We start from the raw sequence: 23,101 nt of genomic DNA on the forward strand, positions 1-23,101 counted from the left end.
ATAGTAGATTAGTTTAAAGCCAATAAATAAATAGATAATACACCAATGCCACCCCACCCACATGTTTCGTCAATCTTCATCACATGAAGGGGGAGGGGCATTATTAATCTTACCTCAGAGAAATAAAACAAAAGTGCCTAAAGCAGGGCTTGAATTTAGGACATTCCGGCTCACAGTGCAATGCTGTATACACTATCCCATCTCTCCTCAAATTCATATATATATATATATATATATATATATATATATATATATATATATATGAGTGTTGGTGGGTACTCGTAGGTACGAAAGTGCTCGATAATGATGGTTAGAGCGAATATAGAATACAAATTGTCACTCACATTTTTTTTTTGTGGCCGAAACGTTTCGGCCACAAAAAATGTGAGTGACAATTTGTATTCTATATATATATATATATATATATATATATATATATATATATTATATATATATATATATATATATATAAACTGTATGTTTTGTATAATATATATTACATGGCTAAATGGTTTAGATTTAGGCAAATTCGAAAAGTTCCAAATTAACATCCTTGGTATCTTAGGACATGGTGTGGAGAAGAGACGGAATAGAAAAGTTGGTAACATCTGGGATGATCGAAGAAAAGAGAGCTATAGGAAGACAGAGAATGACATTTTTAAATTATAACCTAAGAATGGTTAGGTGTGATTTTAAAATCAAAGCAGACTTCATGCGCATTGCAGAGGTTCGTGATTCGTGGAGACAGCTGGCCGGCAACGTACTCAAGGGTACAAGTCACGATAGATGATGATATTATGTTTGTATAAAATATATAATATATAATGAGTAAAAATCAACTCACAATATTATCTCATTTGGGATTCCACTCATGGTTTAATCCAGTACATAATCATAAGAGTAAATTAATTTTTAATTGTCTGCTTCTATTAGAAAAGATGGTTTTTTTTATTCTAGCAGAAATGAGATAGAAACAACGATTCAGGGACGAAAGGAACAGTCAATAGTGGGAATATAGAACCAAAAGAATAGAGATAAAGAAATACATATATAATTCAATGACAATGACTTTAAATATTTATAATTTTAAAATAGTAATCGAATCCCTTCAACGCCATCGTCGTTGCCGACACCTTTTTAAAATATATTTTGAAACCCCGTGGAGCTGAAAATATTAAGACTTTAACTCACTCAACCCTAGCACCGACCATATCCGTGTTTTACCCAGGTTACTTTTACCCCATGCCTATTTATTATACGTTTCTGAGACAAATTATAGGCGTAGTATCAAAGCTAATGTTTTTAGTTTTTGCATGTTACTGATAGTTGAATAACACTATCTATGTACACGCTCATTTTTAATACTTTTATTTTTCCAATTTTGAAAAGTAGCAAAATTCTCTAGGACTGAATGAGTTAAGACAGGACAAAACTGAAATACCAAATTGTAGAGCAGGTCCAGAGTGCGCTAAACAAAATAAATGCAACAGTATTGATATTGTCTGCCAGGAATTCGAGAAAAATGGAGCCAATTACTCGTCTCTCGCTGTCAATCCCAAAGTCATGTTTTGTGAGGTCTCCTTCATCCTCATAAGGTGTCTTCATGTCGTCTGCAGGGGTAAAAATTGATGCAGATATCATGGAATCAAAATGGTGGATTTTGTTATTCGGGAAAACTGTGATATTTTTCTTTAGATCGTTATTTTCTTTACGACGTGTGTTGTTGTCAGAAGCTTCTGGGTGTGCCTGAAATGGAGCCAAAGAAAAATGCCAAAGATTTAGTTACATTCTGCTTATTATTTAAAGTATGAATATCATATATAGATGAGGAATGTCTCAGAAACAGTGTCATAGAATCTGCAACTCATGAACCATATATAATATAATATTTCAACATTGAAAAAAGTGTTGGAATATGAGATGGTTGAAATCCTGCGTTATTAATTACGAATAATTTTCCGATTCCGGGGCTCAGCTTTGGCAGCGCGCATTGGGAACGAGTTCGAAATTCCAACGTAAGAGTTCAAGAACGTTTTTATTAATGTTTAGAACCAAGATGGCCGCCGTTGCCGGGCGGCGTGACATCAGACTACTGAATCCAATTGGTTCTCAAATTTAACGAAATGATTTTAACAATCATCATTTTGATGGACAAGATAATGTAAAAATATATTTAACGATGTTTAGTTTTTTGTTATGTTTTTTGTTTTTGTTTGGTTGTTTGTTTGGTTTGGTTTGGTTTGGTTTGGGTATTTGGGGGGGGGGGGTAGTTGTTGCTTTTTTTTTTTACAAATGATAATAAGGACGCCCTGTAATATATTTTCTATAACGCTATAGGACGCTCTAGAGTAAAATCAGATTGTCGTCATAACCAAAGTATAATAATATTCAGGCTCATCTCAATGTGTAATGAAGAAAAAAACAACTATAAATATTGAAATGTAAGCTCCAGTTTATTAAACGAAGACAGATCACACATCTCTCATTTGTCCTTAGCGTTTCATTCGTCGCGTTTTGTCGATAAAGAGGAAACCCGAAACGTCCAATTGGGGCTCACATTTCAATTATTATCGTTATTTTTCTCAACGTATAAGCATGACCTCTTGATCACAGCATTGTATCTAAAAATCAAAACAAAAATCGGCATCATGTTACAGAATTGGTCAAAAACTGATAGCTTGGAATCATTCGTTTTCTCGATGCACGAGGATAGATTCCCACAGGCATTTACAATTAGCTTGAAAGCTGTTTCAAAGTGATGGTATTGTGAGTAATAGGCAATTGTACAGGTGGCAGTATTTGTTTGATGAAGGCCAAATGCAACGCTGGCATAACTGTTGCGTTCTACTATAAGCTGTAAGACCGAACCATCATACAAGCCTAACATATAGAATAAGACATGGCGCCTATAAGGCACCATTACAACTTCATTCCACAGAAACAACGTTATTACTAGCCAGGTACTAATTTTTCACCTTAATGAGGAGAGCAAATGTGAGTATAGAGCCTTTTCAAAGGATCTCGATCTGCCGCCAGCCAATAAATTTAAACATGAAACCTGGCTGATCTGATGACTTCAAGGCCGTGAAAGAATGAAAAAATTAGGAATTCACACATCCAAAACTCGCAATTACTCTCTCTCTCTCTCTCTCTCTCTCTCTCTATATATATATATATATATATATATATATATATATATATATATATATATATATATATATATATATATATCTCAATCTATCTCTCACTATCTCTCTCTATCTCTCTCTATCTCTCTCTCTCTATCTCTCTCTAACCCTCTCTCTCTATCTCTCTCTATCTCTCTCTCTATCTCTCTCTATCTCTATCTCTCTCTATCTCACTATCTCTCTCTATCTCTCTATCTCTATCTCTCTCTCTATCTATCTCTCTCTCTATCTCTCACTATCTCTCTCTATCTCTCTCTATCTCTCTCTATCTCTCTCTCTCTATCTCTCTCTATCTCTCTCTCTATCTCTCTCTCTCTCTCTCTCTGTCTCTCTACGATACACTTAATATTAAATACTACCAAATCAATGCATACTTTTTCTCTGCAATGGTGCATTTGGACGATGTTGACAGTGACGAGAACAGTGAGGAGGGAGTTGACGAGAAGAATGAAGAGGTAGATGGTCAGAGCTGGAACGTTTTTGGAGGATCTTGGAACCATACCTCCCCCTTGGCTCATGTATACAGTCATTGAGAGAAGAAGGGTGATGGCTGGAATGGTGAAACAAAAGGGTCAGTCACAGTGGCGTGGCATGCTTACAATATAGGGTGGTGCCAGAATCAGAAGAAAATGACTTAAATCACGCTATATTTGTAAATACAAAAGAAAGAAAACTATTTAAAGAAAAGACTTACTCAAATAAGTAAGAGGCGGTATATACCATTTATCATTTTTATTTGTTTTTAAAATGCTGTAGTCCATTTTTAAAATATAGAAGCGGTGCCAGACACCAAATCAACCAATATAGCCACGCCCCTGGTCAGTCATTAGTAAAATTACAATTCAGTCATTAGATAATAATTAATGATAAATTGGATGCATCTTACAGGGACCCAAAAGGGGAAGCGTGGCTCAGCGGCACGGTCTTTGCTTCGTACCCGAAAGGTACCGAGTTCGATAACCCCCCGCTGCGCTGTGTGGCCTTGAGCAGGAGCAAGCCATCTCGCCCTCACTCAATTTGCGGCGATGCACTGCGGCTGACGCCTGGGTTATTCCAGCCTTCCCTTGGAACAGACCATAGAGACAAATTTCCCATATGGGATGAATAAAGGGAAGTTTATTTTTGGTTATTTAGTTTATTATAAAAATATATATGTTTGTGTCATTTTGACTCGAAACAGTGCTTTGTCGGATTGCTGGGTGGGGTTCCTGGCCTCCCATAGTGGTCATGGAACACTTTCTGTGTCTTCTATCCCATTACATCTGTTTTCCAACTTGCTTTCTGTCTTTGTCTTGGAATGAGATTACTTGGTTTGGCCCTGGCCGTAGTGCTTGGCTGGGAGTGAAACAGTCAAATGCATAGTTATTGTTTTGGGAGATGATATTTTTTTCCCTTGTAAATCATCTCTCTGTTATATATTATTATGTGTAATGCAAACATTTGAGTATTCCTCTTAGTGGGATCTTCTGCTGGTGTATGGGTGAGACATTTAGGTGATCTCAAACTAAGTACACTGATAGTGTGCTCTTGGAATCTACATCTGTTCCCTATTTGAACCATTCCCCTTCGTCTTACTTTTTCCTGAAGTCCTTTTAATTGTGCAATCTAGAATGTTTTTACTATCCAATTTTCGTCCTTTTTACAGGCGCTGATATGACCTAAATCAGTACCCCTTGTAAAGCGCTTTGAGCACGGATATTGCGCTATATAAAAAACTCAACTGTTGTTATAATTATCTATTTTTATGATTAAAATTCAACTTTAAGCTAAGTTTCCATAGTTTGAGTTTAAATAAATGTTGCCATTCAGAAGTGATAGTATTGTGAACTTAACTTCCAAAAAAAAAAAAAAACCTTCGAAATTTTGACTTTATACCTATTTTTCTTCATCTTTCACTATAAATAACTTAAATTCATAGCAAAATAACGTATTTTACAACTATTGGTTACGAAATATCAAAGGATCTCACTTTCAGGAGTGGTATTCTTTCATGGCTACGAATTTATTAAACCAGTCATTTTTACCGCGCATTAACATTCACTCAGGTGTTAGGACCATGCAAATAAAAAAAAAGATAAATAAATAAATAACTCATTTCAGAGATGAAAGAATCCTAAATTATTATAGGGGTAAATCCCATGCCAAAAAAAAGGTGGGTTTCTAAACTTAAAATGACCAGAAACGTGAAATTTTAGATTTTGCCAGTTTTAAAAATGATATTCCTTCTGCTATCTAAAGAAAAATAATTAAAAACGTTATCAAAATTTCACAATCTTTTCAACGCTCTGTTTTAAATATAAGGACCGTCCAAGAGTAAACTTATATATAGAATATTCATTGAACTTGAAATTGAGCATTATATAGCGCAATATCTACTAAATGTGTTCAAAGCGCCTTACAAGTGGTCCCTAGTCAACAGCAACATTTAACATGTAGACGGGACATGACGCCTGTTAGGCGATATTATAATTTTTCGGACAAAGACAACGCTGTTAACGGCCAGGTACTCATTTTACACCTGAGTACGGTGAGAGAATGTGAGTAAAGAGCCTTTTCCAAGGACTCAACTATGCGCCGAGCGCGAGGTTCGAACCCAGGACCTTCCGATTCGAAAGCGAGTGTCATACCACTAGATCACATAACCGCACTCATTGATTATGTTTCCCTGTATGCAGACCTCCATTCTGTAAAGAAATTCCATTATTTGAACTTTCATCGCTAACATAAATTATGGATAGTATAGCAGAAACCGATATATATACTTACCCAAACTTATTTTCTCCCCCGAATCCACAGGAATTATGAATGAGAGAATGTTGATAAAAGACAAAAGGACCACGGGCAGGACGATGTTCACCAGCATAAAAGTCGGTCTTCTCTTTAGTTTTAACGTTGTCTGAAACACAGACAATGTAGCAGCCTTTATAGATGTTATGTAAATGGTGCTGCTCGAAGCTCGAAGAAATAAATAATAATGTGAAATTGATTGTAAGCTTCAATTTAATTACAAAAACAGATCAAATGAATGTTTCGGGTTTCCCCTTTATCAACAAAACAGAATGAATGAAACACCACAGATGAATGAAATAATCATTATTTCACTCATCTGTGGTGTTTCATTCATTCTGTTTTGTTGATAAAGGGGAAACCCGAAAGGTTCATTGGGTGTGTCTTTTTTACGAAACCCGCCGAAACCCGCCGAAAGCCGCCGAAACCCAGTCCCAGGTTCACTCCCCAATGGTGTACACCTCCCTGAGTTCAAGGTTCACTCCCCACTGCCACCTACTTCCCATAACTTTGTCGGGATTCGTCGGGTTTCGTCGGGTTTCGGCGGGTTTCGCAGGGTTTCGGCGGGTTTCGGCGGGTTTCGTAAAAAAGACACACCGGGTTCATTTGATCTGTTTTGTAATTAAATTGAAGCTTACAATCAATTTCACATTATTTCTTTATAGGTGTTATAAAGATGACGTCACAAACTCTTTGTTATTTTTAGATCGCGAGTTGGGTGATTAGATTTATCAGATTTTATCATTTTGACTATAGATGCTGGGCGCTTGGATAAGAAACTCACAACATTGCCATCAGGAAGTATAACGGACGAACAAACAAAAATATGAGTAACCTTAAACGTTTATAGTCTGGTTAATACACTTTAGTGAGAATTACTCATAAATTGACGCCACGTAACTCTTTGTTATTGTTTTTAGACAGACAGTTCAATGATTAGTTCTCAATAAACTATATCAATCAGACTATAAACTTTCAAGGTTACACGTACTTTTGTGTGTTGGTACGTTATATCCGGCAGACTGATGTTATGAGTATTATACCTAAACGCATGGCGTCAATTCCTAATAGTGCGGCTATGTGGTCTAGTGGTATGACACTCGCTTTCGGATTGGAAGGTCCTGGGTTCGAGTCTCGCTCGGCGCAAAGTTGAGTCCTTGGAAAAGACTTTTTACTCACATTATCTCACCGTACTCAGGTGTAAAATGAGTACCTGGCCGTTAACAGCGTTGTCTTTTTGTCCGAAAAATTGTAATATCGCCTAACAGGCGTCATGCCTCGTCCTACATGTTAAATGTTGCTGTTGACCAGAGACCCCTTGTAAAGCGCTTTGAGCACATTTAGTGAATATTGCGCTATATAAAAGATCCTTTTTAAAAAAATAAAATTTCCAAAGGGCTAGAATGTTAAATTTCTGATTATTTTTAAATCGGAGTTTCTTTTCAACATCTCAATAACTACGACAGAGTAACGAGTCGAGTATAGATAGTATGCGCTTGGCTAAGAAGCTCATAACATTGCCATCCGGAAGTAGAACGGACCAACACACAAAATTGTGTGTATCCATGAACGTTTATAGTCGGGTTAATACAGTTCAGTGAGCATTACTCATAAGCGCGGATGGCAAAAAACAATAACAAAGACCAACGTGACGTCATCTTCGAACTATCTATATGGGTTCCAAGTAGCATGTACATATTTTTAGTGTAAAATAAAACAAGAAATAAAAATGTTGTTTCGTGCACCTTAAAAAATTTAGCTCAGTTGGTAGAGTACTGGCTTCACACGCAAAGGGGACCGATCGCTGGTGAAGTCGAGATTTTTTTTCTTCTAAACTCTCACCCCTTTCTGTCAAGCTAGCAGTGATTGGGTAGCTGGGTCTATTCGATTTGTCGGAAAGTACTTTGAAATAGACTAGCAACTTATCCAAAGGGTAGTAACCAATCACTATTGTCCATTTCACACCACAGAAACCAAAATAAACTCAGGACCAATGGGCCTAATGAAGCTAAAGGACTAATCTTATTTAATTTAGAAAGATGTGTACTAACCAGAGCACATGATGTGTAGCTTTTATATTCTTGAGGGTAGTCGTAGGATGTAATTTCAGCCTCCAGTATTTCCCATTCCTCATTGTCGATCGTCTCTGGACTCTTGAAATCTCTATTGACCACTTGTATTACCATAGAGGCATTCGTGTAACACATTGGACAAAGCTGGAGACAAGATAGGGAGAGGCAGAGAAGTAGTGACGTCACATCTTCTACTCTTCCAGTTCCAAACTCATTAGAAGTGTGTTTGTAACCAATTCTTCGAATGACTAATAATGAATAGACCACATATTGAATATAAGCTGGCATAACTGTTTTGGGGTAGCAGGATTAATAGGCAGATTCTAAGTAAAATTTAAAAAATAAAATCCCTTTTTTCATCCCATACGGGAAATTTGTCTCTAGGGTCTATTCCAAGGGAAGACTGGAATAACCCAGGCGTCAGCCGCAATGCAGCGCCGCAAATTGAGCTAGGGCGAGGTGACGTGCTCAAGGCCACACAGTGCAGCGGGTAATCGAACTCGGTACCTTTCGGGTACGAAGCGAAGACCGTACCACTGAGCCACGCTGCCCCTAAGATCACGGGACGTAAAAGAGCGAGGATGGATGATCTTTATTGACGACCGTCGTATTAGAAATTAATCAGATGATGCCAAATGTGAACATACAATCTAGACGAACGTTTTTTTAGTAACAATAGTTATCGTGCGAAAGTCTGTCATAAGATTGATTATGAATATACAAAACATAATGAAGAGTTCAAACGAATTGAATAGAAAATATGAAGAAAAAAATATGTATGTAACATCCTGCATCCCTCTAAACAGAATTGTGATGATGATGGTGTAGACGACGACGACGATGATGATGATGATGGTGATTACGACGACGACAACGACGACGACGACGACGACGACGATGATGATGATGATGATGATGATGATGATGATGATGATGATGATGATGATGATGATGATGATGATGATGAGACATAAATGAGATTAAGATAAACGGAACTTTATGATCTTACTGTAAAACGGCAAATTTGACTGTCAAAGGGAAATTTCTCCATGTTGACTTGACAAAATGTTGTGAAATCCCCACTTGGATTATAGATGACTGCCCCATCATTGTACACGTTGATCTCGCTGCAGGCAGAATATTTTTTTAAAATAGTTATATTATGTGCTTTTATACATTACCTCATTTCACTTAACACATCTCCTCATTTCCATCAGATCCAATATTTCCTGTGTTATCCAGAAAACAACGGAATTGAAAAGATTGTACTTACGGGTAAAGTTGTTGGGAAGAAAAGAAGAGGGAGACAGAGAGATTGCATTGACAATCCGGACGGATGGATTGGTGGAGGAGGAACAGGAATCGAGCTATTGTTGAGAAGATCTGAGGACAGATATGGTTTGAGGGACATGATCGCCGATGTCTGTAACAGGCCTGGAACTTGATCATGATGATGATGATGATGATGATGATGATGATGATGATGATGATGATGATGATGTGGCCAATCGTCTGAAAGCGGTATTATGTCGGGTCGTTAAAAATTGAATCTATTATCAAACCAAAAAATAAATCATTATAAGTCATACTACACGGGTTTGAGGTAGCATAATGCTATAATGTTGTCACACAACTATGTTATGATGATCTATCCAGGCCGCAAACTCATCGCCGCAATCGTGTACGGTCGCAAACCCGCCTGGAAGCTTCGTAACAACGCAGCGTTCAACTAGATGCTCTGCGGTTTCGGGCTCTTGACCACAACGGGTACATGTTGGACAGGTGGCAAGTCCCCAATGATGAAGAGAGGATGCCGTGAGGCAGGGGTCTCGACCGCAGTGGATTCGCTGCCACCCAGTGTCTCTTCTTGCTGGTAGAGAAGCCTGGCAACTTCTTTCCGGTTTTGAGGCAGCAGCTTCTGATTGGGGCTCACACTATTATGTTATGACGTTCGACCCACTCAGCAAAGTCTTTACCGCACTCGTGCACCGTCTCAAACCCAAAGAGAAGTTTAGGCACAACACACCGTTCAACTAGATGCTCTGCGGTTTCGGGTTCTTGTCCACATCGGGTACACAGGTGGAAAGTCCTTACTGTTGAAGCGATTTTGCCGTGAGGCCTGTCCCCAACGGAAGCCGATTCGCTACCACCCATTGCTCCTCTTACTGGTGGAGAAGCCTGGCAACTTCTCACCTAGTTTAGAGGAGTGTATGTCCCCGCCCCCTCGAGGGATTGAATTCGTCCAAAATGACATCCATTTCGTATATGCATCTCTGTTCGTAGTCAGGGAAGCTGCGTACAAGGGTTGCCTGGACTTTATTTCGGCTCGAAACGTGGCGTCCATTATGCTCTTCAGAGGGGTATCCCCATTCCCTCTCTCTCTGTGATCTTATTGAGCAAGTTTACCGTAAACGTCTCCCTCCGGACATCGGGGGGGGGGGGGGGGTGGATTGCTGCCATTATCTGGCCTCATTCTCTAATAATAATAATAATAATAATAATAATAATAATAATAATAATAATAATAAGAAGAAGAAGAAGAAGAAGAAGAAGATTGATGATGATGATGATGATGATGATGATGATGATGATGATGATGATGATGATGATGATGATGATGATGATATTAATAACAATAATAATAATAATAATAATAATAATAATAAGAAGAAGAAGAAGAAGAAGAAGAAGAAGAAGAAGAAGAAGAAGAAGAAGAAGAAGAAGAACGATGATAATAATAATAATAATAATAATAATAATAATAATAATAATAATAATAATAATAATAATAATAATAATAATGATAATAATAAGAATAATAATGATAATAAAATAATAATAATAATAATAAGAGAAGAAGAAGAAGAAGAAGAAGAAGAAGAAGAAGAAGAAGAAGAAGAAGAAGAAGAAGAAGAAGAAGAAGAAGAAGAAGAAGAAGAAGAAGAAGAAGAAGAAGAGAAGAAAAGAAGAAAAGAAGAAGAAGAAGAAGAAGAAAGAAGAGAAGAAGAAGAAGAAGAAGAAAGAAGAAAGAAGAAGAAAAAGAAGAAGAGATTGATGATGATGATGATGATGATGATGATGATGATGATGATGATGATGATGATGATGATGATGATGATGATGATTATGATGATGATGATGATATTAATAACAATAATAATAATAATAATAATAATAATAATAATAATAAGAAGAAGAAGAAAAGAAGAAGAAGAAGAAGAAGAAGAAGAAGAAAAGAAGAAGAAGAAGAAGAAGAAGAAGAAGAAAATGATGATGACGATGACGATGATGATGATAACGATGATGATGATGATGATGATGATGATGATGATGATGATGATATTAATAACAATAATAATAATAATAATAATAATAATAAGAAGAAGAAGAAGAAGAAGACGAAGAAGAAGAACTTACCTTTCAAAGCTACCGAAAGCCCTTTGCTTCTTTGAAATATGCACCAAAAATTGTGGGATCCAGATATTATTTGAGTCAAAGATCAGAGAATCCATTTGTCCAAATTGATCGCTATCCCAAACCAATCTCTGAAAAGTTTAGATAGTAGGAATTTTGAACAATTTGTCGAATGTGCTAGCACTTATCCTTTTTGCTCTCTTGCAGATTCTTAAAAAGTCTAAAATTGCATGTAAAAATTGTTGAGCTTTTTTAGCGTTATATAGAGCAAAATACACTAAATGTGCTCAAAGCGCTTTACAAGGGATGTAGGACGGGACATGACGCCTGTTAAGCGATTTTACAGTTTTTAGGACAAAGACAACGCTGTTAACGGCCAGGTACTCATTTTACACCTGAGTACGATGAGAGAATGTGAGTAAATAGCCTTTTCCAAAGACTCAACTGTGCGCCGAGCGCGAGTCTAGAACCCAGGACCTTCCGATCCGAAAGCGAGTGTCATACCACTAGACCATATAGCCGCACAAAAATGATACGTATGATTTGCTAAACTAAAAAAAGCCGCCGTAAAAATTGTTCTGTAAGATAATGGGAAAAGGGCGACAATTTACAAAGTAAACTGACACTGATTGTTTCAATAGCAATATATCGTATTTATTTCAAATCAATCCTAGTTTAATATTAATTTCAATTGTCGTTTTGGGTCAATAATAGAGAGTTTAGCAAATCATACGTATCACGCATCACGCATCATATATCACGTATCTATCACGTGATCATGCTTATTACCGTATACGTAAAAATAGTTCCGCTGTGCTATTTTTTATTGGATGTCACAATGTAAACATTTCCGTGACCCATATAAAAACTGTATAGCGGCACTATGAATACGTAAAATAAGAATGCTCGTAATGTGATAGATATGTGATACGTGACCGGTGATTTGCGACACCAGTGATCTGTTAAACATCTCTAATGTTAATACACTTGATATTTACGATCCGTTGTACAGCAAACAAAAAAAATAAAATGATCAGCTTCAGGTGCAGCATTAAAATGCCCATGGGGAAATAATAAACGAAAAAAAATGCCAATGACAAAACGTCGGGGAGGGGGGGGGGGAGGGGAGAAGGGTTGTTTTTTGTTAACTTTTAGTTTTTTTCTTTATAAAAGATAGTAACAACTATTATACAAGGATAAAATAGAAATTTCAAAACTCAAACATAGAACATAGCATGGCCTTTCATAAAGAGAATATTTATTAATTAAAATATTTTCAAAATTTAAGAAGCAGTTCAAAAATTACCTTCATGTGGCTTTAGTAGATTATGCAATCAAATGAGCATAATTTTTCACTTTTATATTTTACATCTGTGTTGCGGTTTGCCACTTAACAGAGCCAAGCACTGTTGAGAGTTAGTTGTGGCCGAATGGGTGACAATGATAGAAAAAAATCCTGGTCCAGACTTTGCGTTCTTAGACATGACTAATAACACGCATTATCTAACTTGACCTTGGTACAAATGGGGTCTTGGGTATAGGCTGTCTGACGCATATTAGCATGACAGAACGCAATTATGGGTTGGTTTGAGAGTACTTCTATTGTAACAATGAGCCCATAACAATAGCCTTCAACAGTCGTGACTCCACATCCCTCGTAATGACGCATGGCACCTTAGCAACTGGCTCTAAACTATCGGAACAATGGCGGATGCCCTTATGAAATATTTCTCCAACGAGCATAACAGTGTGTCCAGAGGAGAAAAACATTATAAATCTGATCATGTTTTGACTTTTATACATTCTGATCACATGACAAGTGAAAGCGGTCTAGCCAGCATGGAGAATAAAAAAGTACCGATTTTCTTTGTTTAGAACCACGATGGCCGCCGTAGCTGGGCGACGTGACATCAGACTATTAAATCCAATTGAGTGATGTCACATCCTTACCAAGCTGCTCGTTGCTGGGCGACGTGACATCAGACTATTGAATCCTATTTGGGTTATCAGACATCGTCCGATATACAAACTTTTGGGGACATAATTTACCTGATCAATCCATGTAAAAGTGAAGGTGGCGTGAAATGTGATGGACTGTTCAATGTCATTGACTTTTGCCAAAGCCATCAAGCTGGCCGACGTGTAAATAGTGTGCACACTTGATTGGTTGTTGACTGGACGCATACGCATGTTGTACACACCCCCATTCAGTACTAGGTCATGCATGAGTCGGTTGATGTTTTCATAGGATGAGTTATTTCCCAAACTCAGCTGCGCGCCAAACAGAACACACAACGTGACTGCTAAAGGAAGATCCATAACCACCATAGATTTATAATATGTTGAAAATAGATATCCAACGAACGTCTATTTGTACGTACAATTGAAACTGGTAACTCCCGCTTAATGTCAAGACGGTCGTGGAGCCGGAAGTTGTGGAAATGTTTCTTTCCTTTCCGATAACGGTTGGGCTCATATGTTCTGTCAAACTTGCTATGTTCATAAGGAAAATAATGTTAAATGCACGTATCTATTCTATATCCATTATGTCAAGAGTTTTCAACAAAAATTGTAGTATTTTGTGGGTTTAGATTTCCTTTACCTGCCTTTAAAAAGAATCTCAAGACACATCTCTACTGTATTTGCTATTATTGACACTATGAATCCTTGATTTGGCTATGAATTCATTGCATTAAAAAAAAAAAAATTCACTCAAAATTGACAATTTATATTGTAAAGTGCCCAGAGCTTGTGTTTCACACGAGAATGAGCGCTGTATAAATGTGTATTATTATTATTATTATTATTATTATTATTATTATTATTATTATTATTATTATTATTATTATTATTATTATTATTATTATCATTATTATTATCCTCATCATCATCATCATTATTATTAATATTATTATTATTATTATTATTATTATTAGATAAGACATTGAATGAAGCCTGAGACTATTTCATTGAATTATCGTGGATACGATGATTATCTCCGTGATTTTGCAGTTATTGTTTATTTTGTTGTTTGATTTTGTTAGTCTTTAATTCTAATTCCCCCCCCCCTCCCTTCTCCCTTTTTTTCATAGTATGGCAATGAATCTTATTTGACAATGTATTTTCCAAAAGCATTATTTTGAATCACATATTCGGCTTAAAAATTAGATGTATCTCATCATCGTAAACAAAACGAAATCTTATAAGGTAATTTTTTTGGACATGATATTGTGGCATTGAGATTGTGTTGAAAATGTGCCTAGAGCTGTTTGCTTATGGAATAGGCGCGGTATACATGATTATTATGATTATTATTATGATTATTATGATTATTATTATTATTATTATTATTATTATTATTATTATTATTATTATTATTATTATTATCATTATTATCATCATCATCATCATCATCATCATTATTATTATTATTTTTATTATTATTATTATTATTATTATTCATTATTATTATCATCATCATCATTATATATTATTATTATTATTATTTATTATTATTATTATTATTATTATTATTATTATTATTTATTATATCATTATTATTATTATTATTATTATTATTATTATTATTATTATTATTGCATCTCAAAAAGGAATATTTTTTTTGTACAGGCGTGTTATAATTTACACAGCAAGATAAATAGATATGGTTGGTAGCATGTTATTTTAGAATATATGTGTCAAATTAGATAAGTTCTTCTTTATGGTCTTCTTTATGTTTAAAAATTCAAAATTATGCCCTTCCGCCACGACATCATAAGATATTGTCACATAGGCATTCCACGAAGGAATATAGATAATTTATCAAACAAGATGTCTGATGTCAACCATATTGTCCAATCATTGAGCAAATTTGGAGTTAATAATCTTGCCCAAGAAAAAAAATCGAAAGTGCCTGAAGCAGGGCTCGAACCCTGGACCTTCCGGGTCAAAGTGCAATGCCTTAAACAACCGGCCACTTCGCCCAACTTATTATTAGAAAAATCTGAAAACTTATCTTTTTCAGAAATTTTTATCGTAGGCATTTAAATTTAAATTTCCTTCTTGATGAGTAAATTATTCGTTTATTTTTTGATTCCATTTTGTTGAATGTCAATTTCATTTGGATAGTTAATGTGTGAGACTGTTGTGTGTGTGTGTTTGGCTCGGTATGCATGTGTTTATGGTTTGATAAGTATATTGTACATTGCTTTGAAGCTTCGGCATTTAGCGCTATAGAAGAACACTTTATTTATTTATTATTATTTATGTAATATCTAAACAACTAAATGTTGCACCACGGAACATTAGGAGAATGATAAATCCTGCCTCTGTAGACGATAGACGCCATGGAATGGCTTGTTGCGATCTATGTACACGAATGCCAGTTGGGTTCATTTGCAGAAAGATTTGTACTAATAATTCTTTAATATGTAACCCATTGCCTCAAATCGGTATCAAATCGATATGAGCCAAATGTCGAATAGTGAACCCAATGTTTGAATGATCAAAAATAGGAAACTTCAGTCCTTTGTAATTTAATTAATAGTTGCTATTCTTCTAAATAAAAACTATAAATTCGATCCATATCTCAAATTCTTGACTATAATGAATTCAATTTTCGTTATTTAAACAATGTGAACACCAGTTTGAGATGATTGGTCACCAAAAAGAAAAAAAACGAGCTAGACAGAAGAAAAAAAAAGAGAAAGTGAGCAGGCCATGACAAAGCCAGAAGGTCAAAAAGTAATGCCCATTAATTAATTCTAGTCGATACAGGGTGGCATTGACCAGCTAATTGCCGGATTCTGAAAAGACGCGTATTTAAAAATTTTGACCAGAAACTCGTCCTTCAAAATTTTAATGCTGATCGATTTAAATGACTCTTCTCGTTTTGGCGTTGGCTCTCAAACCTGGGACCTCCTGGTACCTCGCGAGAGATTTTTTGCCAAGATGAGTGTCATTTAAATGGATTGAAATAACACGAAGGACGAGTTTTCTAGACATTTTTTTTTAAATACGTGTTTTTCCTAAGTACAGTAGTTAAATGGTTAAAAGCATTCGTTGTGAACTAATCAAAGCTTGGCTTTCACAAATACCGGAAATGGCTAATCAATCATTCTACGTTGTTTCTGATCTGGCTTCATCGGCTTTTAGCTCAAATACTCGTAAAACAGTGAGCAAACGCAAACCCAAATTTCCATTATAATAATGGCGATTATAGTAATCTGGTATTTGTCTCTCTGTTTGGTTATGCGAAGACTAATATTATTGTTCACGCGAGGCATTTAGTCGGCTATTGGTCTTTTCGTTTCGTACTCTTTTCACAGATTCATTATTTAATTTGTTCGCATGGGTTCTTGTATTCGTTTCACGGAACTTGATGGGTTTCTCAGGTTGAACATTTTACTATCTTCATTTTTGTTTTGATTCTAATTTGGGTTGTTGTTATTTGTGTGTGTGTGTGTGGGGGGGGGGGGGGGGGGGGGGAATCATCCCAAAACTCGAACTACATATACATTTGACTACCCCCCCCCCCCACCCAGCCAGGGCTAGGATAAAAAAAAAGTAATCTCATTTCAAGACAAAGACAAAAAGCATGTTGGATAACAGATAAAGGGGGATAGAAGTCACAGTAAGAGGCCCCCTGCCCACAAATGGACCATGGTCTTTGTTCCATCCACCACCAATAAATCAATAAATAAATAAATAACAAAAACAATAAATATAGGATATGTAATAGTGTTTATTATCAGCAAGAACATAGAAATTAACATGAAAAAGAAAGAAGAAATATGCAGTATAATAATAATATTGTTGATGTTCTGCCTTAAGAATATGTATAATTATTCAAGAAAAAATTTAAGAAAAAAAAAAATAAAAAATAAAAAAATAATTAAAAAAACAAACAAACAACCTCAAACAAAACAATCACAATATCAGATATATACAACAATAAAAGGTACAACCACCATTCTCCACCTCCTGTAGCATTTGAATCCATGGAAGTTCAACGGAGTCAACAACATAGAAAAAAAAATATTCTTTGATCATTTTCATATTTTTCCCCAATGCAATACTTGCTTAAACAAGACAATTCTACAAACAAGACCAACGTTTAAACAATACAGCTTCTGCCACGCAAAAGATGGCATTAAATTAATCAAAATAAAACCGAAAAAAAAAACTATTTCCCAAAGACATCAATCAAAATCATCATTTTACCATCGTAAAAAGCCACTGACTGATTAAATTATTTCAAATTTAGCAATTTCAATTCATCTAAAAATAATTCACTACAACTTTCATTAAATGACAACAACACACAAAATAACATAGATTCCAAAATATCTGCAAAAACAAAGATGCAAAATATAAGAGATCAAAACGAAAGATGAACTGGACAAATGTTACAAAGCAGTCGTAGTTGTGATAAAGTGATTAATAATTGTAAAATAGAATAGCACATAAGACTAATGAAGGTTAATTTATTACTTTTTTAAAAATTACACCACATAACTTAATCATCACATTATTGTTACAACACTTTTCTGTACTTGTCATTTGATAAAGGACTTGCAAATATTAACCATCATCTCACGACGACACCGACACCACCGTTTGAACATATTTGTAATAATTTTTCATTTTATCAAATGAAGCTTTCATTTTCATTATTTTGAGAATTCATCAAGGTTTTAGACATAGAGCTACCACGGATAAAAAGCCTGATACATGATGATGGTAGAGCTGGATTAAAAAGAGTGGTAGGAGGTTTATCGTTGATGCTGTTTCATCTCCATTTCCACATCAAGATAAGTACTAAACAAATCTCATCCCTGGCCAAGAATGCGGCCTATAACCAAAAAAAAACAAACAAAAAACGACCATTAATAGTAATAATATATGTATATCTTGGTTGATATATTGGCTTAATAAGAATAATGTAATTCGGCATATTCTTGGTCTAATTTATAAGCAATTCAATTGTTTCAGAATTGAGGTTGTGTCAACTTCACATCCAAATAAAGACAGCTTCTTAATGTCAGTGAGATGAATATCGGCAATATCATGAAGTCCAGACAACAATCACAGCCAAAGAAGAGCTCGTTTACAGATGATTAAAAAAGGATTATAGATGGGAAAGGAAAAAAAAAAGATGGCTTAATGGGTTATATATATTGCAGGTGACAGAAATAAATGGAAAAGGTAGGGGTAGTACAAAACAAAAATAAAATTCAAAATCTTATTTGAAAAAAAAAGAAAAAAAAAAGGCTACCCCCGGGGCCCCCAAAATAAACAAGTAAAAAATAATAATTTTAAAAATATACAAATATATGCACATAGTAAATGCCCATCAAGTGCACATTAAAAGTGCTAAATTTGATTATCTCGATTCAAATTTCTTGACACTGACGCAAAAGTCTACTCACTAATTACATAAATGTCATATATGACACACTCTTAAATATGTGGTGTTATTGAAATTTGTATTTACGGACAAAAGCTTGGGCAATCTATTTTTAATTACAAAACTATTTCAGCAGGGCAATATTCTAAAGATGGTGATGAAAAGAAAATCGAACAATGTCATGAAAATCAGTATCATTGCACTATTCAACCCCGTGCATCCTTAATATCTCTAAATCAGTCGTGTATCTTTAAACCTGCCATACTCCAGAAACACGAGTCTTTAGAACTTTGGCCAGAAATCTCGTCCTTCAAATATTGATCAATTTAAATGACATCTCATCTTGCCAAAAACTCTTATTTAAATCGATCGATATTTGAAGGACGAGTATTCTGGTCAAATTCTTAAAGACAAGTCTTTCTGGAGTTTCAATTAACTGGTAAATACCTTAATCATTTTCCCAAACTGATTGATGCTATTGTAAAATCATCAAAAACCTTAACTAAATCACGGTGACGAGGGAGCATCTACAAAAGGATAGGATAGGTAAAATAAAATGCTACATGCTCAATTCTTTGCATAAAAGTTAGTAGGTACACAAAACAATACACTTTGTATTGATACATCACTAAGACAACATGGCTCTGTAGAGCAAACAACAAATCTAACAGACAAGTTTTACATAACATTAACTAATACGTACAACATGCTTTCTATATCTAGTGACTTGTGGCATAATGTACAATGATATCAACAAATCTGACAAAAGAGGCATCGATTATTCATAGTTTGGCTATGGCGGTGGCCACCACCACCACCACCGCCATCATCATCATTGAGGCAGACAAGAAATCCCTATACACACACACGATAAAGATAAAATTATCACGAGACAAATCTCACCATGTCCTTAATTAAATAAGAGGTGATGATGATGATTATTGCTGCATACAACATTATCATGGAATGCAATCAGACTCAATGATATAATAAATCTTTTTTCTTGTGATAGTAGATCAAAAATCCTTTCAACCAATCCACTTTTCATCTTATATTTCAAAAAATAACAGCAAATTTGTAATCATAGTCTTAACTATTAAAACATAGCCAGTGAAACTCATTCAAAAATTCGTGCATTAATTGCATCAAACATCTAGAATTTTTTGCTTGGAGATCTAACTTTGCCAAGCACGAATCAGTTTCAACATCACTCACAAGATAGACATCCTTCATTGAAATTAGGTTTTAAAAAAGTCCAACCGAATCCCCTTTTAAAAAAAAATAGACTTCCAATTTCCTTTTTGCTTTTTCCTTTCAAAAAGATCTTGTTTCCCTAAAACACAGAGTTCCTCAAAAAGCAGGAAGACTAAAGTGTGAGAAAACAAAAGGAGGGGAAAAATGCAACCAATGTCAGATGAAATTTGTAACATTTAAAAAAATTAAATCAACAAATAGAATCAGACTGCTGTAATTTGCCCTATCTGAATCTGAAAAGTCAAAGTGGACTTGGGTGATAATATTAATAATAATAATAATAATAATAATAATAATAATAATAATAATAATAATAATAATAATAATAATAATAATAATAATAATAATAATAATAATAATAATAATAAAAATAATAATAAAATATATAAAAATCCCAAATGTTCGGTCACACACGACTTGAAAATACAAACTAAAACATGCCAGTTAAACTAGAAGTGTACATCATTATGTAATATATGAGAGTATATTTTTTTGTACAAGAATGAATGAAATGTAAGAAGTTGAAAGGCAATACCAAGGCAAACAAATCACCTAGAACATCCAGACGGATTTGTTTTAACTCTTTCCCCAACCATAAAATGCCCCTCCCTCTCTCTCTCTCAAACAAACACATCACTCACACACACACACAAACACACCCCGGAGCAAATGCATATATATATAGTAAACGAACACATCCAAAATTACCTTCTTATATATGCACGTCATCCTCTTAAAAATATAATTAGTAACAGTTGGTGCTATCTTATTGTGGCTTGTTTTTCAAATTATCAAATGGTCAGTTGGTTAAATCACCAGTAGGGCTCGAGAAAAAAAAACTCAACCTAAATAAAGGGGTGGAGATGGGAATAGATGGATAGGCGAACGGGTAAGGCAATGCTCTTACACTGGGAGGATGCTGAGTACAAGCTCTGTTGTGACATCTCATTGTATCCTAGAACAGGAAAGTTAGACATTATTGCTTATTAACTTTGTGGTGCTGCACTGCAGCTGATGCCTGGGCCATCTTAGTCTATAGTCAGTCATTTTTAACGCTAGCCCTTAAGACAAACTGCCTCATGGTATCAATAAACAGAATTTGTTTATATATTATTTAATATTTAAGGCTCAATAACTTAAACCAAAACCCAGTCGCCTGCTTTCCAGGCGATACAATTTGAATTGCTCTTTCATATGCTACATGAAATTGGTATTGGCATGAGAGTAGCTTGGATAGATGAATGATGATAGAGAAGCATGCCTCAGAAAAGAAAAAAAATTGTATATCTATACATAAATACCAGACAAAAGTAATTGTAGGATTATTGAATGTTATAAAAATTATCATCAACTCCATTATCATTTACAAAACTTTTAGCAAACATAAGGAATTATGCAGAGTACTATGCATGGCAAACAAGATTTTGTTGCATTTATATAATAACAAGCGTGTCATAATGAATGAATATTATTTAATTTTTATTTAAAGCAGAATATTGTTGTTGGCTACGAAGAGAAAAATATGTAGCCGGATATCAGAGGGCATTCAACGTGCTGGTTTTGACAATGGTAAGGTAAAATAGGGGGGAAAACACACTCCAGAATTTGCTTCAAATCAGAAACAGCAAATGGAATATGTCTATCAAGCATGAAATAGATGGGAATTGAAAAATCAAAGTCGAAAGAGAAGTTGTGAAAATCTGATGTCAAGAATTACCTATTGGGATTGGTTTGAATCACTGTGAACATCATAAACTAATAGAAATGACACTTCAGAATGCCAGCACAATACTTTTCTTATTTCTGATTCATACAGGAAATCTGTAAGCTGAAATAAATTCTTACACATGGCATTAAAAAGACATGACAATAAAAACTGAAAAGCATCGAGGAAAGTAATAATAGAGTTTCAATAAATTGACGCATATAATATAATTTAAACTGTTTATATGAAGCTGATAATCATTACTTTTGTATTTCATTTCTTTATCAATGCTGCCAGAGCTAAACTCTCGTGTGATTCTAACTTTGAAAACAAAGGAATTCAATGCATTCTTCTTCAACATTAGGACCTTGTATTATCTGTTGCAGGTTTATTTGATATAAAGAGTGTGGAAAATAATGTTAGGCGAATGACTGGATTTTAAAAGTGAATACAGATGATGAATACAATGACTAAAAAAAAAATATCACTTCTAAAGACAAAAATTGAAACGAACAAAAAGCTTAGATCTTAAAAAAATACACATAAGGAAAGAAAATAAAGCAGGAAAACTATTAGGCTTCTAATGGATAAGGCTTTGGAGGGTGAAAATAATCAGGTATAATAATATAACCTATTCTAAACCTGGCTCTGCGTGGCAAATGCAGATAACCACACCTCCAACTAAAGATTCCTCATCCTATATATCGCAATCAGGGCAGACACGACTTTGGGGATACAGGTAAGTGGAGTGCGTCACACTCATAAAATCTAGCTAATTATATAAGTGACAAGATATACATTATTGGACTCCATTAAAGAAAGACTTTCAGGTTTTATAGATGACAGTGATTATAACAGTGAAATTTAGATTTTTAAAAAGAGAAAGTAAAAACAAAGTTAAAAGAGATAAAATGAACAATCAAAAAACGAAAGAAGAATGAAAGAAGAATGAAAATATGTGAAATGATGTATCATGCAGACATTTTGTTTTCAAGGCATATTTTGAGTATAAAATGAGTAAAGTAAATGACCAACTGCTCATATCTGTCACAGTCACACAAAGGAAAAGAACTAATCAAAAAGAAAAACAAAAACAAAAATTGTTCATGAAACACACTACACGCTGCCTTTTCCACAGCTTCCATCTACTTCTTCAGTGTGATTATAACACAGTGATGGTTCTTGAATGTTAAGTTCTAAAATCTCTTATTTCAATTCTCAAAAAAAAAAAAAAAAATTTAATTAAATAAAATAAAGATATCTTCTAATCACC

General features: G+C 34.8%; 1 protein-coding gene across 1 annotated transcript; it reads right to left on the reverse strand.

Annotated features, from left to right (window-relative positions):
* Window positions 1-848: 848 nt before the first annotated feature.
* LOC144969471 (neuronal acetylcholine receptor subunit alpha-10-like) lies at window positions 849-15,844 on the reverse strand. The gene is made up of 8 exons (XM_078908595.1): window positions 15,757-15,844; window positions 13,511-14,067; window positions 11,465-11,592; window positions 9,057-9,174; window positions 8,027-8,191; window positions 5,955-6,084; window positions 3,563-3,738; window positions 849-1,746 (listed from the first exon to the last, which is right to left on the reverse strand). The coding sequence occupies exons 2-8, from the start codon at window positions 13,787-13,789 to the stop codon at window positions 1,417-1,419; spliced, it is 1,326 nt and encodes a 441-aa protein (XP_078764721.1). The 5' UTR covers window positions 13,790-14,067; window positions 15,757-15,844; the 3' UTR covers window positions 849-1,416.
* Between the last annotated feature and the right edge of the window lie 7,257 nt (window positions 15,845-23,101).

The sequence above is a fragment of the Berghia stephanieae genome, chromosome 3, assembly GCF_034508935.2.
Source record: "Berghia stephanieae isolate SIO BIC M18660-M18661 chromosome 3, UCSD_Bste_1.3, whole genome shotgun sequence".
Classification (NCBI taxonomy): Eukaryota; Metazoa; Mollusca; class Gastropoda; order Nudibranchia; family Aeolidiidae; genus Berghia; species Berghia stephanieae.

What these genes read in the sequence shown, in the direction of transcription:
- LOC144969471 (XM_078908595.1), bottom strand. Translation starts at nt 13,789, where the DNA reads ATGGTGGTTATGGATCTTCCTTTAGCAGTCACGTTGTGTGTTCTGTTT. An exon ending in GCTTTCGGTAGCTTTGAAAG is followed by an intron (nt 9,175 to 11,464) that starts GTAAGTTCTTCT and finishes TTCTGCCTGCAG; the next exon opens with CGAGATCAACGTGTACAATG. An exon ending in TGCACCATTGCAGAGAAAAA is followed by an intron (nt 1,747 to 3,562) that starts GTATGCATTGAT and finishes GCTCCATTTCAG; the next exon opens with GCACACCCAGAAGCTTCTGA.